General features: G+C 39.2%; 1 protein-coding gene across 1 annotated transcript in view; it reads right to left on the reverse strand.

The window, feature by feature from the left end:
• The window catches only part of LOC136879168 (lysosomal alpha-mannosidase), a 371,785-nt gene that overhangs the window by 44,925 nt on the left and 312,587 nt on the right, over window positions 1-14,273 (reverse strand). The window contains exons 13-14 of the mRNA XM_068228971.1: window positions 9,296-9,491; window positions 4,685-4,802 (exon numbers count right to left, since the gene is read on the reverse strand). Of these exons, the coding sequence (XP_068085072.1) occupies window positions 4,685-4,802; window positions 9,296-9,491 (314 nt within the window). The remainder of the gene's footprint in view (window positions 1-4,684; window positions 4,803-9,295; window positions 9,492-14,273) is intronic.

A 14,273-nucleotide genomic window follows, 5' to 3' on the forward strand; every position in this document is an offset into this window, starting at 1 on the left:
GGTTTACATTGTACGGCGAGTTACTTATGGTTTTGCACTTAATTATTAGGGTTATCCAAGTAGTAATAATGGTTAGTATTAGATTAAATTAAAGTGTGATGTCACGAAACAAGATGAATACTGGAAATAAGTGATGTAAATTGTTCCAGTTACCGACGACATCCATCCAACATGATTAAAAATGAATTACGTCAAGATGTTAAGTATGGACTTGTGAAAGAAACCATTCGTCCGCGGAGATAGAATGTATTGTTCATTAAGATTTCATTAAATCATTTAAATTTATTTTAAGTACTAGCTGATGTACCCGTGCTTCGCTACGGGATTCTCAGAAAGACTGACTTTGTGGTTTTCCTAACTGAAATCAACATAGGTCATTACAAAAACGTAAGTATGAATGTAGCGATTAAAAGCAATGCTATCATATAAAATACTCGATCAAATGGAAAGCCGCACGTTTTATCACTTTTAACGAACAGTGCTGCGGTTAGATTGCGGTGCCAATCTAACAGTCCAAAGTTCCAGAGCTGGGATGACCAGGTCGCAAATTGCCATGAACACTCATCTGCCATTATTCCGCTAAATATGCACACTGTTCATTCCAATCAGTGCCTCAGAGTAGGGATTGAATAGCCCAAATGCTATGATGATCCAGTGTGTTACGTACCAGTAATTTCAGAAAATGTATAAACCACGGGAATGGCATGCTAAAGAAGAACGTTATCTAACTCCCCAGTTACTTCCCATCAATATTCTGGAAGGCTGTTACACTCTGTACGACTGGGCGAGTTAACCGTGTGGTTAGCGGTGCGCAGCTGTGAGCTTGCATCCGTGAGATAGTGGATTCGAACCCCATTGTCCGCAGCGCTGAAGATGGTATTCCGTGGTTTCCCACTTTCACACCAGTCAAATGCTGGGCCTGTACCTTAATTAAGGCCTAAGGCACTCCTAGCCCTTTCCTATCCCATCGTCGCCATAAAACCTATCTATGTCGGTGCGACGTAAATCAAATAAAAATACTCTGTACGCAGCAGTAAACCTATCTACCGGAGATGAGGGGCAACAGAAGACACAAAGCACATCACGACAAACAATGGTCAATGTAATGTTATTGTTGATCAAGATTATGAGCTTTCTATATTGTAGGCCTACACATTTAGTTTTCTTTCGACTCTGTGATTTGTAAAATATTTTATACCGTAAACTGTAGTTTCTTATTCTCCGACTTTACATACCGATTTTCATTAAATACTGTTTACCTATTTTCTCGTTACTCGGCGCTGATATGGACTTACTGTAGTAACATAACTCCAAATTCATGAATATCTTTGTGATCATAGCCAATACGGTAACAATGTATAAGACATGAATAATAGGAAATTTAATACTATATAACCTTAGTTATGTAGCATTCATCGATTACACCTCTTATAAAAAATATTTGAGAATTACATTTTAGGCCTTCCCCTAAACTACCATTTTACTCAGCGTGAATAAAATAATTTACAGCCTAGACTATAGCGACTAATTTCCTGACTTTGCATATCGATTTTCGTCACGATAGGACTACTAATAACAACAATATTTGAGAATAAAATTTTAGGCCTTCCCCTAAACTACCATTTTTCTCAGCGTGAATACAATCATTGACAGCCTAGATTGTAGCAATTTATTCACCAACTTTGCATACCCATTCTCTTTAAAATACGACCACTAATAGCATAAATAGTTGAGAATTCAATTTTAGGCCTTCCCCTAAACTACCATTTCAGTCAGCGTGAGTAAAATGTTTTATAGCCTAGATTGTAGATGCTCATCCTCCGACTTCACATACCGATTTTCATTAGACCGCTAATAGCATAAATAGTTGAGAATTCAATTTTAGGCCTTCCCCTAAAATGATTTATAGACTAGATTGTAGAGGCTCATACCCTGACTTCACATGCCGATTTTCATTACATTCTCTTCAACCGTTTTCTCGTGATGCGTGTACATACATACATACATACAGACAGACAGACAGACAGGCAGACAGACAGACAGAAATTACGGAAAAGTAAAAAGTGCATTTTCTTGTTATTGTGGACATGGCCGATACAGAAATACTATTATTTTCAAATTCTGAGCAATGTACAGACAAAACTCTTATTTTATATATATAGATTAAATAGATTAAATTCAGTGGAAACGTATTTTGAAATAACTTTAAATCAAGCGAATGTCTTGAAGATGCATTCTGGAAATCTTAGTTCATTTCTCAGGGGAATATATAGATGTTAACGTAACGATTAAGGGGACATGGATTTTACTGCCAGAAAGTATTGTGAGCATTGTTGTTGTTGCATTATTTGACTTTGATTGATGGAGCAGTAAATGTGCTGGGGTTAGTAAAGTATAAACTTTGGTCATCAACCGATGTAACTTAATTGTGTTTAGCCTTCAGCTTAGAACTTTGGATGGTCATGGGGTCATCAACCTCAGTGACTTAGAGTAGGGCCATATGCCACCGTAGCATCATTTTCCTTGCGGTCATCATCCACAATGACTTTAAAGTAACTTAGATGTCGGTCCATAACATAGTCGCAGGTCACATCGATTCAATTAAGGGTCCATGCCATATAACCACCGTGTGGCACACACCGATTGGACTGCCTTAATTATACCCGGAGTCCAGAGTTCGTGTTACGAGGACTGGACCATAAAGAATCACTATGATGGTACATGTAGTCTCACGTGGAAGCCGAATCTAAGGATTTCCAGACTTTCTTTTCTTTAATTAATAATTGAGACAATGGTTTCTAGTAAGGATGCCCATCAGGCAGTTATGCCAAAGCTCACACCAGTGTTCTGAACTTCTGTGTAAAATGATTGTGGTGTCCAGTGGACATGATTGGATCCCAATGATACCGATGATAAATGATTAACTCTTCAGAGATTACTTGAATAAATAGGAATATTTTTAAATATACCTTTCATTTGAGTAGATAGGTTAGAATTACTGAACCCTACCTTTACCTCAGCAAGTGACGAAGAAGCCGATACGACCCAAGAGACAGATCTCATGAAATTTTGCTGCTAGGTAAGGAAGGTAGGTATCCTTCATAGTGGACCAAAAGGGTTCAGTATGTATGTATGTATGCATGTACACGCATCACGAGAAAACGGCTGAAGAGAATTTAATGAAAATCGGTATGCAAAGTCCGGGAATAAGTCGCTACAATGTAGGCCATAAATAAGTGTATTCCCGCTGAGTGAAATGGTAGTTTAGGAGAAGATCAAAAATGTAATTATTAAATACTGTATTTATATTATTAGTAGTCATATCTTAACGAAAATCGGTAGGCGAAGTCGGAAAATAAGTCACTATAATCTAGGCCACAAATAATAGTATTCATACTGAGAAAAGTGGTAGCTTAGGGCAAGGCCCAAAATTTAATTCTCAAATATTGATGTTATTAGTGCTCGTATCGATAAATACCGCGATCATTTGTCTTATACATTGTTACCGTACCGGATATGATCACAGAGATATTCATGAATTTGGATTATTTTTTTTACTAAGTCCATATCAGCGCCGAGCTACGAGAAAGTGAGTAAACAGAATTTAATGAAAATCGGTATGTAAATTCGGAGAATAAGGAATTACAGTCCCCGTTACAAATAATTTTATAGGACGCCCTAATCTCACAAAGTCCAAAGAAAATTAAATGTGAAGGCCTAGAATGTATAAAGCTCATAAAATTGATCAAAAATAACATTACGTTGACCATTGTTTGTTCGGATGTGCTTCGTGTCTTCTGTTGCCGCTCATCTACGATAGATAGGATTACTGCTGCGTACCGAACTTTTTTTTTAATTTGGCTTAAGTCGCACCGACACAGATAGGTCTTATGGTGACGATGGGATACGAAAGGGCTAGGAGTGTAAAGAAAGAGGTCTTGGTCTTAATTAGGATACAGCCCCATCATTTTCCTAGTGTAAAAATTGGAAACTACGGAATACCATCTTGAGGGCTGCCGACAGTGGGGTTCGAATCCACTATCTCCAGGATGCAAACTCACAGCTGAGCGCCCCTAACCACACGGCCAACTCGCCCGTTCGTACCGAGTGTAACAGCCTGCCTGAATATTGACGGGAAGTAGCTGGGGAATTAGACAGCTTTCTTCTTTAGCATGCAATTCCTCTGGTTTATAAATATTCTGATACTACTGGTACGTAACACACTGGTCCATCATAGCATGCAAGTTATTCAGTCCCTACTCTGAGGCACTGGTTGGAATGAGCAGTGTGCATGTTTAACGGAATAATGGCAGAGGAGTGCTTAGGCTGTCTGCGGCCTGGTCATTGCAGCTCTGGAACTATGGATTGTTACATCGTCACCGTAATACTGTTCATTATAAGTGAGAGAATGTGCGGTTTTCGTTTTGATCGAGTATTTTATAACATTGCTTTTATTCGGTACATTCCTACTGACGTTTTTGTAATGACCTGTGCTGACTTCAGTTAAGAAATCCACAAGGCCAGTCTTTCTGAGAATCCCGTAGCGAAGCACGGGTTCATCAGCTAGGAAATAAATATACATACATCGGTCTCTTGAAGGTTTGTGTTCTTATCAGTCCTGGTCGACAAATCGCGTACGAAATTGAGCCCTTAAAGGCCCCTAATGTCATAAAGGAGTACTTACTTGACGTCCACTGGTCCAACCAGCCACTCCAGTTCAATATAGTTGGCCTTCCTGTAGAGTCGCATTACTTGACTGACCCATGGGCTGAAGGTCTGATGAATCTCCTCCACCACATCCCCTGAAGCGAAAGTCAAATGGAACAAATAATTTCAAGAAGGTATAACATATATCTTACATATCTTCATAACGAGCTCTGATATTTCAGCTTTGTATCAGTACATTTACAAGCATGTAAACGATCTTTATTATTATTATTATTATTATTATTATTATTATTATTATTATTATTATTATTATTATTATTATTATTATTATTATTATAACAGGAACGGTGAACATGTATTCACTTGAAGTTACGCAAACTTATTTATGTTCTCATCAACGATGAGATAGGAAAGGCGGGTATCGAGGCTGTCCGTATGTGGAAATGAGAAACCCTGCCGACCTCCCAAGTGCAAGGTTACATTTAGTCGAACTGTACTGCATATTTTAGTGAACTTACTCGGTAATAATCTGTCACAAAAGCTTTGAAACACGATGCATAACAAGCCACGTTTTAAAATTATTGTTACCGAGTAACTTCACTAAAATATGCAGTTCAGTTAATAAATATTAACGTATAAACTTCAGGTTTGCCGGGCGAGTTGGGTGTGCGGTTAGGGGCGCACATCTATACGCTCGTATCCGGCAAATTGTGGGCTTGAACTCCACTGTTCGTAGCCTTGAAGATGGTTTTCAAGGTTTCACTTTCTTACACAAGGCTGTACCTTCGTTAAGGCCACGGCCGCTTCTTTCCCACTCCTAGTCCTTTCCTATGCCATCGTCGGCATAAGACCTATGTGTGTCGGTGGGAAGTAAAACAGATTGTAAACTTTAGGTTTTCCAGTCTCGAGAAGATAACACGAAAGCACACACCCGCCCCGTACATTTAAAAGTAGCGCCTTGTAGAAGGCCACCTATAACAGGAAATCTGAAACTCATTTCGGAAATAGTTTGAAAGTTTCGACAGATGTCTCTACTATCAACTTAGGTGCGCCATCGGGTGCGAGAAGGAACAATTAATTTATGAAGTAATTTTGTGTGTCAATGTTTCCTAAAGTGATTTGTTTATTGATTATTTTTGGTATTGGAAAGTTATCAACACTTCTTTCTCTTCCCGCCAACTTTATATGTTAACCTATAAGAAAATGTGTACATTTATTTAAGTAACATATCACTGTTTTTGTTATTAATTTGATTGTCCAATGAAAATTGGTGGGATGTCAGGGTTTCCACTCAGAGAAATCTGGAACCTTCCTCTCCTCTATAAAAGCTAGGATATTTCGGACCATGTTGTCTTTTGTGACCGCTCCAGTCTGGAGTGTGTACGTAACGGAGGCAGGGCCCATAAGGTCCATCAGCTCAATGTAATGGCCGATAGATAGCCCGAGGGAAAGGTTTCAAACTTTTAGTACTGTAAATTTGATTTTCTCAAATGTAAATTCCAAACAATTGTAATGAACTTAGGGAATAAAGAGTGAGTTACCCTCTTGTATTCCCTCCCAACTTAGGGGACTATGATTTTGTAACCTTTAAATCTATCTCTTAATTTTGTAAACTTCTCTCCATCTAGTCACCTTAGCCTCTGTAACGTCAGACCCTAAGCCTACATAGGGTTTTAAGTATTTTCATGTGAATTTCAAGGTGTACACGTGTTCGCCTCCTAACATTTTTGATTTTTGGCCAGTAACTTTAACTTAAGGGAACGTACTATGGGTACTTATTACCCCCTGTTAAAGTCAATTTCATACTTTTAATTTTAATGTAAATCTGACTGTTGAGCATAGTGGTGTACTGTTTGTTTTTGTTAAAGGTGAGTTGTGCCTTTCAAAGGCCTGGAATGTTAAAATAACGTCCTAGGAAATAGTGTAGAGCTCCGTCTCCTTGTGTACAGTATGTAGTGACGGGAGCAATGGTGCACTACGGAGCTTCAAGCTCAGGTAGTTAATCTGTTGTTATCTGATTTTCTAACACTCAAGCTCACCAGCTAGACCTTGTACATTTGCTTAGCCAAGTGTAAAGTTTAAAAAGAAAAGAAACATAGCTCAGATTTTAAAGTTTTGAATTAATCTTTCGACATGTGTATATCCACCCGTACATCTGTCACCTCTGCGTTCCACAGAACAAATTAACAACGCAATGGCATGTTTCTTATCGTTAGATCTGTCTCAAAACATGAACACAACTTGTTAGTAATTAATGTTAATAAGTGGTAATTTTTTTCTTTGCCAGTTATTTTCTAACGTTTCTTAATCTTGCTTCAGTTTCTATAGACAGGTGGAACAAGGTGGAAACTGAGAAGAAAATGACTTCTACTTTAGCAAAGAAAGACATTATGTACAAGGCTTGTTCAAAAAGTAACCTTTCTTTCAAAATAGCGCGCAAATGGCAAGCTTTAGCGGTTTACATTAAAAGACGCAGTATGTGGTGAACTTCCTAAGTAGTTATCCATATCAGTGTATTTAGGAAATAATAAGTCATCGCTGTTAGTTTGGGAGTGTGTTGAGCATGTTTTACGATCGTCGAGACTTATGAATATTATGAGTGACATTCTTGTGAAAGCTGTCGAGAGTTTTTGGCGATTCGCCGAGACCGAAGTAAGAGTGACAGGTCAGGTGTTCTTCTACCGTCTCAACGATATTGTGCGCAATGAATTTCTACTTGAGAATCAAACGCTGTCGTAATGTTAAGGTGTATGAGAAGAAAACGTCGACACTTGGAGATAAACAACGCGCCGGCTCACGTATCGCTATTGATTCGTGAATTTTGTGACCTAGCCCCAGCAGAAACTGGGAACAAACTGGAACGGCCAGGGGCGTTGTACAGTGTTTTGATTTTACGAGGAAACTTCACATCATTCTGCTGCTGAATTGCAGATGATAGGAGACTGCGAAGAGCGTGTTCCGGCAAACTGAGACACATGTTATAGCAACTACAGAATAAAATAACCCCACGATGGCAAATATGCAGTGTGTAGGGTTTTTACTCACAATTTATTTCAGATCCCTTTTAAAGCAAGACGTGCCTCACATCGTTTATACAAATCACTGGCCACTTTCTGTAATTCCACTTCGGTAATGGACTGTATTGCACGTGTTATTTTGGCTTTCAGTTATTCTATAACACGGGGATTACTTCGATAAACCTTGCCCTTTAGGGTTCCCCAAATATAATAATCACAGTTACATACAGTAGTTAGACCTGCTTACCTAGCCGTCAATAAACCTGTACTAATTATGCAGTAATCATAAACTGAACGTAAAGTGTCTATAGAATAGAGTCGTATAGGCTCTGGCTCTGCGCTGTTGAAAATATCCACAATCCTTTCCTTCCTTTGTCGATTCATTAACAAATGGACGCAAAATGTTGTTCTCACATATGTACCTAAATTCGCATGCTTATCGAAGAATATAGGCCCAATAATTCGCCGCACGCTAACACACGCCATGTCCATGGGATGCAATGGCACTTCGTGTACAATACACAGGTTCTCATTAACCCGCAATTGCACATTTTATTAATATGCATGCCGTGGATCCAAATTCTCATTGCAAACACTTTCACGAAACCATTTACATAACTTGAACCTTGTGGCGAAATCTCTCCGGCGAAGTTGCTGCACAAACCTTGTTTGATATGGTCGGAATTTCATCAGTCTGTTCGCTTTGTGAGTCGACCGCATAGGTGTATTCGGTTTCTGCGCTATTTCTGTTATTTGCTTCAGATCGCGCCCGAATATCCCCAAGTTTATTTTCAGTTAACTCGTGTATATTCCGCTTCTTTTATACATCACAAACTGAATCTGTTGTCAACAACTTCGAAACGGAAGTTTTTGTAGGAATGCTACAGTCAGGATATTTACTATCAAATCTCCGAACGCATTTTGTATAGTTGGCTGAATGGTCAGCGTACTGGCCTTCGGTTCAAAGGGTCCCGGGTTCGATTGCCGACCGCGTCGGGGATTTTAACCTTCATCGCATAATTCCAATGGCCCGGGAGCTGGGTGTTTGTGCTATCCCCAGCATCCCTGCAACTCACATACCACACATAACACTATCCTCCACCACAACAACACACAGTTACCTACACATAGCAGATCCCGCCCACCCTCATCCGAAAGTCTGCCTTACAAGGGCTGTACTCGGCTAAAAATAGCTACACGAAATTACAGTATTACTATTGCCGACAAATACATTCTCTGTTATCGAATACCTCCTTTCCCAGTCGATTACTAAACACACAAACAATATATCGTCGCTGCCGGGACAAAGCCTCCTATGTGAAATATTTCAGCTTAGAACTTTGGCCGGTAAGGTTCTGTCATCTAAGGTAAATACTGTCAAGGCATTCTCGCTCTTCATAACGTATGTGCTATCGCATAGGAGGTTTCATTCTGGTACAATACTCAGGAGCAACTAACAGCTGGGATACCACCCGGCTCAAAGCCAGCAACAGAATGATAGGAAGGATACGAAGTTTGCTCGTAAAGTGAGAACACTGTACTGAGAGAGAAGGAGACTGCCTCCTAAAGAGTTATTTCAAAGTACACAGTAATGCAAAATTGTCTCTTACCTTTATAAGCCACTCGATGTACTGCGCAGTCCACAGCCACAAAAGTGGACTCATTTGCAGGACGGAATATGTAAGATCCTGAGCCATCAGATTTGTAATAGGCGAAGTTCTGTGACATGATGACGGTTTCATTTATCATGGGAAGTACGAGCTCTTGTATCAGAAATGACGACGAGTTGAGATACACTTCGATTTTCTAGAAAACAAATACAGAAGTTACTGAAAAAATACATTGCAACAAACAATTTGTACATTGTAAATACATGGTTCAATCTGTCTGTTAGGTCATCAGCCCAGAGGCTGGTTGGATCCTCAAATAGGGAACCGCAGCACCAAAATGAGGCGTACTAGGCAAGACGAGGAGTGAGGTAGTTTCCATTGCTTTCCTCACTGAGTCAGAAAGTGCTATTGCAACACGACTGACCCTATGAGCAACACCTTTCATAACACTCAGATGCACTAGTCGTGCTCTGAATGTCATTACTCAGCACTACCCATATTGTCACAGCCATGGATGAGACTGGGACTACACTTTACTCTGGCCTGTGCCACGAGATGGACACAAAAGTACTGTATACGTCAAGAAATGGCAGCAGGCAAAATCAAGATAATACAAGGTGATATTTCGAAGCGGATCCGTACTTTACCATAGCCTGGTGGAGCCACTCCTTGCCTGATCGTGTGCATGTATGTGTTCTTCAACTACCATCTCCATGTGACGAGAAGTCGCGGCGAGTAACTACACTCTTAGCTACAAACATCAGACGTGACAGACAATCGAGCTTATGCACAGTACCGGCATAATAAACACAATTGAAATTGAAATTCCTCAACACCACTTCAATTCGCAAGAGTCACCGTGGACGAAACCGATAGGCCTGAAGACTTGAGATAGCTCGTCGCACCGCTTACCCTCCACCTCCGGCGTACGTCACACAAGCGGTCGGCCGCTTCTCTTCTCGCCAGTGACTTGTAGGCTGATCTGAACCTCATCGTTGGTGCTGAATGATTATGAATTATGCCCACGCCGTGTTGCGTACCTGGTTGTAGACGCAACTATAGTTCAAAACAGCCTAATATTTCAGTGTTTAAATTTCCTAATGACTTGGCTCGGAAACAAAAGTGGATCTTAGCCATCCATCGAATCGAATTTGTCCCTTCAACAAGCTCAGTTGTGTGTATAAAGCACTTCGACGAGCGTTTCGTAATTAGAGAGGATCCTGTTAAGACCTGATGGGTCTATTTTAACTGTAAAACGTAAACATTTAAAACTCTCAAACCACGCTAAGTTTGAAAATCTGCCCACCTATCTGTCTAAAAATCTTCCAACACCGAGGAAGACTCCTATTCAAAGACAAGAAGAAATTGAAAAAGGGGAAGAACATAGAAAGAAAGTTGAGAAAGACGATGCCAGGGTCAAGGATTTCGATGACGTTAGAGGAAATTTCATTATTAAATGCAAATTAGATTTTGACAAAGTTTTTGACAATTTTGACAGCCAAAGTCTCTGTATATTCAAAACTTATATGACTGAGGAAAATTTTCCAAGAATTAGTACATCTTTAACATTAAACGATGCTCTTGATTTTAAAGCCATAAAGCATGATATTTTCATGAATTGTAACCCTGATATACGCGCATTACGTGACGGGGGCAAGATATTAAAATGGGGAAATTTGAAAAGTATTTATAACGTCCCGTTTAGTCCTGCTTGTGACTCAAAAGTGATCGTCCATGACAAAATAGATGCTCTGAACAAAATAATCGATGAAATTGAAAGTGAAGTTGAAGACTGTATCATTACTGATAAATTATAACTTTTCAAGGAACAGTTAAATTTAGCCCTTGCAAGGAGTGTCTTACTCCTGTACACTAATAACATGGTTAAGCAGAGTCGTCATGGAAAACTTACTAATGAAACTCAAACAGCCTTGATTCACGCAATAAAAACTATTTTAGAGTTAAGAAATTTCTTGGAAACAAGTTTAGTATTGAAGTATATATTGTTAGGGAAGTTTCAAACTGACGAATTAGAAGAAAGATTTGGGCAGTACAGGGAAATGAGTGGTGCCTGACACCATATTTCAGTGAAGCAAATTCTTGAGTCAGAACGAAAATTAAAAGCCCTAACGGTAATAATATGGCTTTGCTGGCGAGATGTAGTGTTTACAGTGCACTATGTCTTGTGGTATGGGCTATATCAAATTTGTTACGTTCATTGACCTGTCTCAGTCTCATCCTTGGCTTTGACAATATGAAAGTGACTGAGGTATGAGCGATGCTAGTAATACCATTCCTTATGCAAGCAGTCCCTGTTATGAATGGTGTAAACATATTATTCATAGGGTCGGTTGGTGGGCTTGACAGACTGATATGTGAGCAACTTCTGGCTCGATGAGGAAAACAACGGGATACTACCTCACTGCTCGTACGCCTGTTCAGTGATGCCTAGGCCATTGTTGGCATAGCTGTGGAGGATCAAACCAGCCTTCGGGCTGAATACCCCACAACAACATAACGGTAATAAATGCTAAACACGCAGCCAACCCTATTAGTGATATTTCATTAAGTATGTGGATTGCAAGAGCTCAGATTGTAAAAGCTTCATTTTAAAAATGTGGTATTTGAGTTAAATTATGTCATTGTGTCTAATTTTTCTTAGGTCTAATTTATATTGGTGGATATATTTTTAAAATAATTATGAAATATTCTATATGTATAAGTTACCAATGTGTTTTATTGTTAAATAATTATAGTGTAACGTCACATGTGTCAAAGCCACTATTTCAATATAATCGACAGGGGAGCTTTGAAATATCCATCAGATTGTATTGCTAACATTTTGAGTACACAATTTCAATTATTTGAATCGATGTTTTTACATGGGGATTCTCTGAGAAACATTCTGATTTTGCTTGTCAACAATATTCTGGATAATGATAACGTCATGTTCGAAACATACAGTGATTGTAGTAGTTTTAAAGATTTCGTTGACGGATGTATCTTTTGTAATAACTATATACAAGTTATCGCTGATAAAATTATGGCTAAGAAGAAGAAATCCTTAAGCAAGGATAAACCATAAATCGGCAAAGAAAAGAAAAGTTGATTAACTGAAACCATAAGAATTGTTAGATAAGTTTTAAGCTGAAGCCTGATTTCTAGGAAAGGTTCCAGACTATTGTTGCGAATTGCTATCATGTATTTTCCTAGTAAAATTAAAAATATTTTTATATGTATTAAGGGTTTTAATATTTTACAAGAAACCATGCTCCGTTACAAATGACAGATGCCTGCTTAAGAAATGTATATAAACCGCCCCGCCAGTTTCCCGCCGCATAAAACTCGTGCAGTACACAGCCTAAATAAAACCACAATTGAAGGCGTGTTCAGTTATATCGTTAAGGTTCAATAAATGAACAATATCATGGTGACAGTGAGAGCGGGCCGTACACTGCCATGATGAACGTGGGCCACTTTTGTGACGTCACGGTCTGAGCCTTATGGCCTGTCCATCTAGTCAAGACCGACTCCAATCCTCAGACCTTAATGCTACTCTCGATCTTCAAAGATGGCGAATCGAGTAGCCGAAATTGTTGGAAATCTGGGTTTGGTTGGTTTGTTGTTATCGTATGTAGTCTGTGTAATTTTATGATAGTTGACGATAAATGTTAGTTTCTTTGTAGAATATTAGTGTGCGAGTATATTTATATGAGTCAGTGGACACATACGATCTGTAATTATACGCAGTAATGTGAGAACATGCTTGTTTTGATCGTGTTTTTACGCATTAAAGAACATGAGTGCACTAGGTGGACCAGGTTTTAGTCTAGCTATGGCAATGCCTCTCATACAACTATTCTTAAGTTTCCTACGGAATAGAACATTAAGATAGAAATGGATTAGGAATATACATCGTGATTATTTTGAAGTCCATGACAAAACTGTAGCGTGCAAACATCATTTTGAGAATAAGTCTGAGGTTAGGGAAGCCATTTCTCTACTTCCAGACTATTCGTGATCCTCGAAAAATATTAATTTGGATAGAATATAACTGATATTGTGTTTTTCCGTCAGTGTCTATGTGCTTCAAAGTGTCGAGTGATTTGGATGCAAGTTTATTTTACAATAATCTCTGCTTTGCCCGCGGAAATGTTTGGCTAGATCTTGGGGTATAACAAAACTTATAAGTGTGACAGTTGGAGCAATCTGTATACTGTTTCACAGAAGAAATAGTGACTTAGAGGAATTAACTGGGTTTGTAACATAGGGTTTTGCACTACCAACACCTTCCGATTCATGCTGTGGTTATCTGTTACCAAGCAGACTGCGCCGAACTGAAGCTTGTGTATGTTGTTAAATATCAATGTTCAGTCAATAGAGTTTTTGCACTCATGTTCTTTCATGGGTTAAAACCTATTATTCTATTCGGTTCGTTACGACCCCTGAGGATCATGAGTGGCTTGTTCGGTACGTCACCTTTCTTCACAATACCTCTTCATTCTCTCACTCCTCCTCTTTCTCTCTGCTTCCGTGATCTGAATCTGGATCCTGGTGTCTGTCCATCTGTGACCTTCCACGAGCTTTTTGTATTTGGACCTATCCTGTACTGTCATCAGTGGATATTTTTCCTTTATGTCAATAGTCTCCCAATCTTCTCTGACTTCCTTCATCCACTTATTTCCAGTTAAGCAGGTTGCATTCCATATCTTCTTCGTCAGCCTACTGTCATCCATCCTCATGAGATGTCCAACAAATCCTAACCTTCTCTTTGTTATCACACTCGAGATTGGTTCTATACTCGCATATAGTTCCTGCCTTGATCTGTGTACCAGATTTCACCTTGCTTTCTGGTGTCCCATATATGTCTCAAGATTCTTCTTTCCTCTTTCTCCAATTGTATGCATGCTCTCTTGCCCAATGTCAGTGTTTCAGTAGCATATAATGCAACATTGCTGACGGTTATCATGTAGTGTCA

The sequence above is a fragment of the Anabrus simplex genome, chromosome 8 (genome assembly GCF_040414725.1).
Source record: "Anabrus simplex isolate iqAnaSimp1 chromosome 8, ASM4041472v1, whole genome shotgun sequence".
In the NCBI taxonomy this organism is placed as follows: domain Eukaryota; kingdom Metazoa; phylum Arthropoda; class Insecta; order Orthoptera; family Tettigoniidae; genus Anabrus; species Anabrus simplex.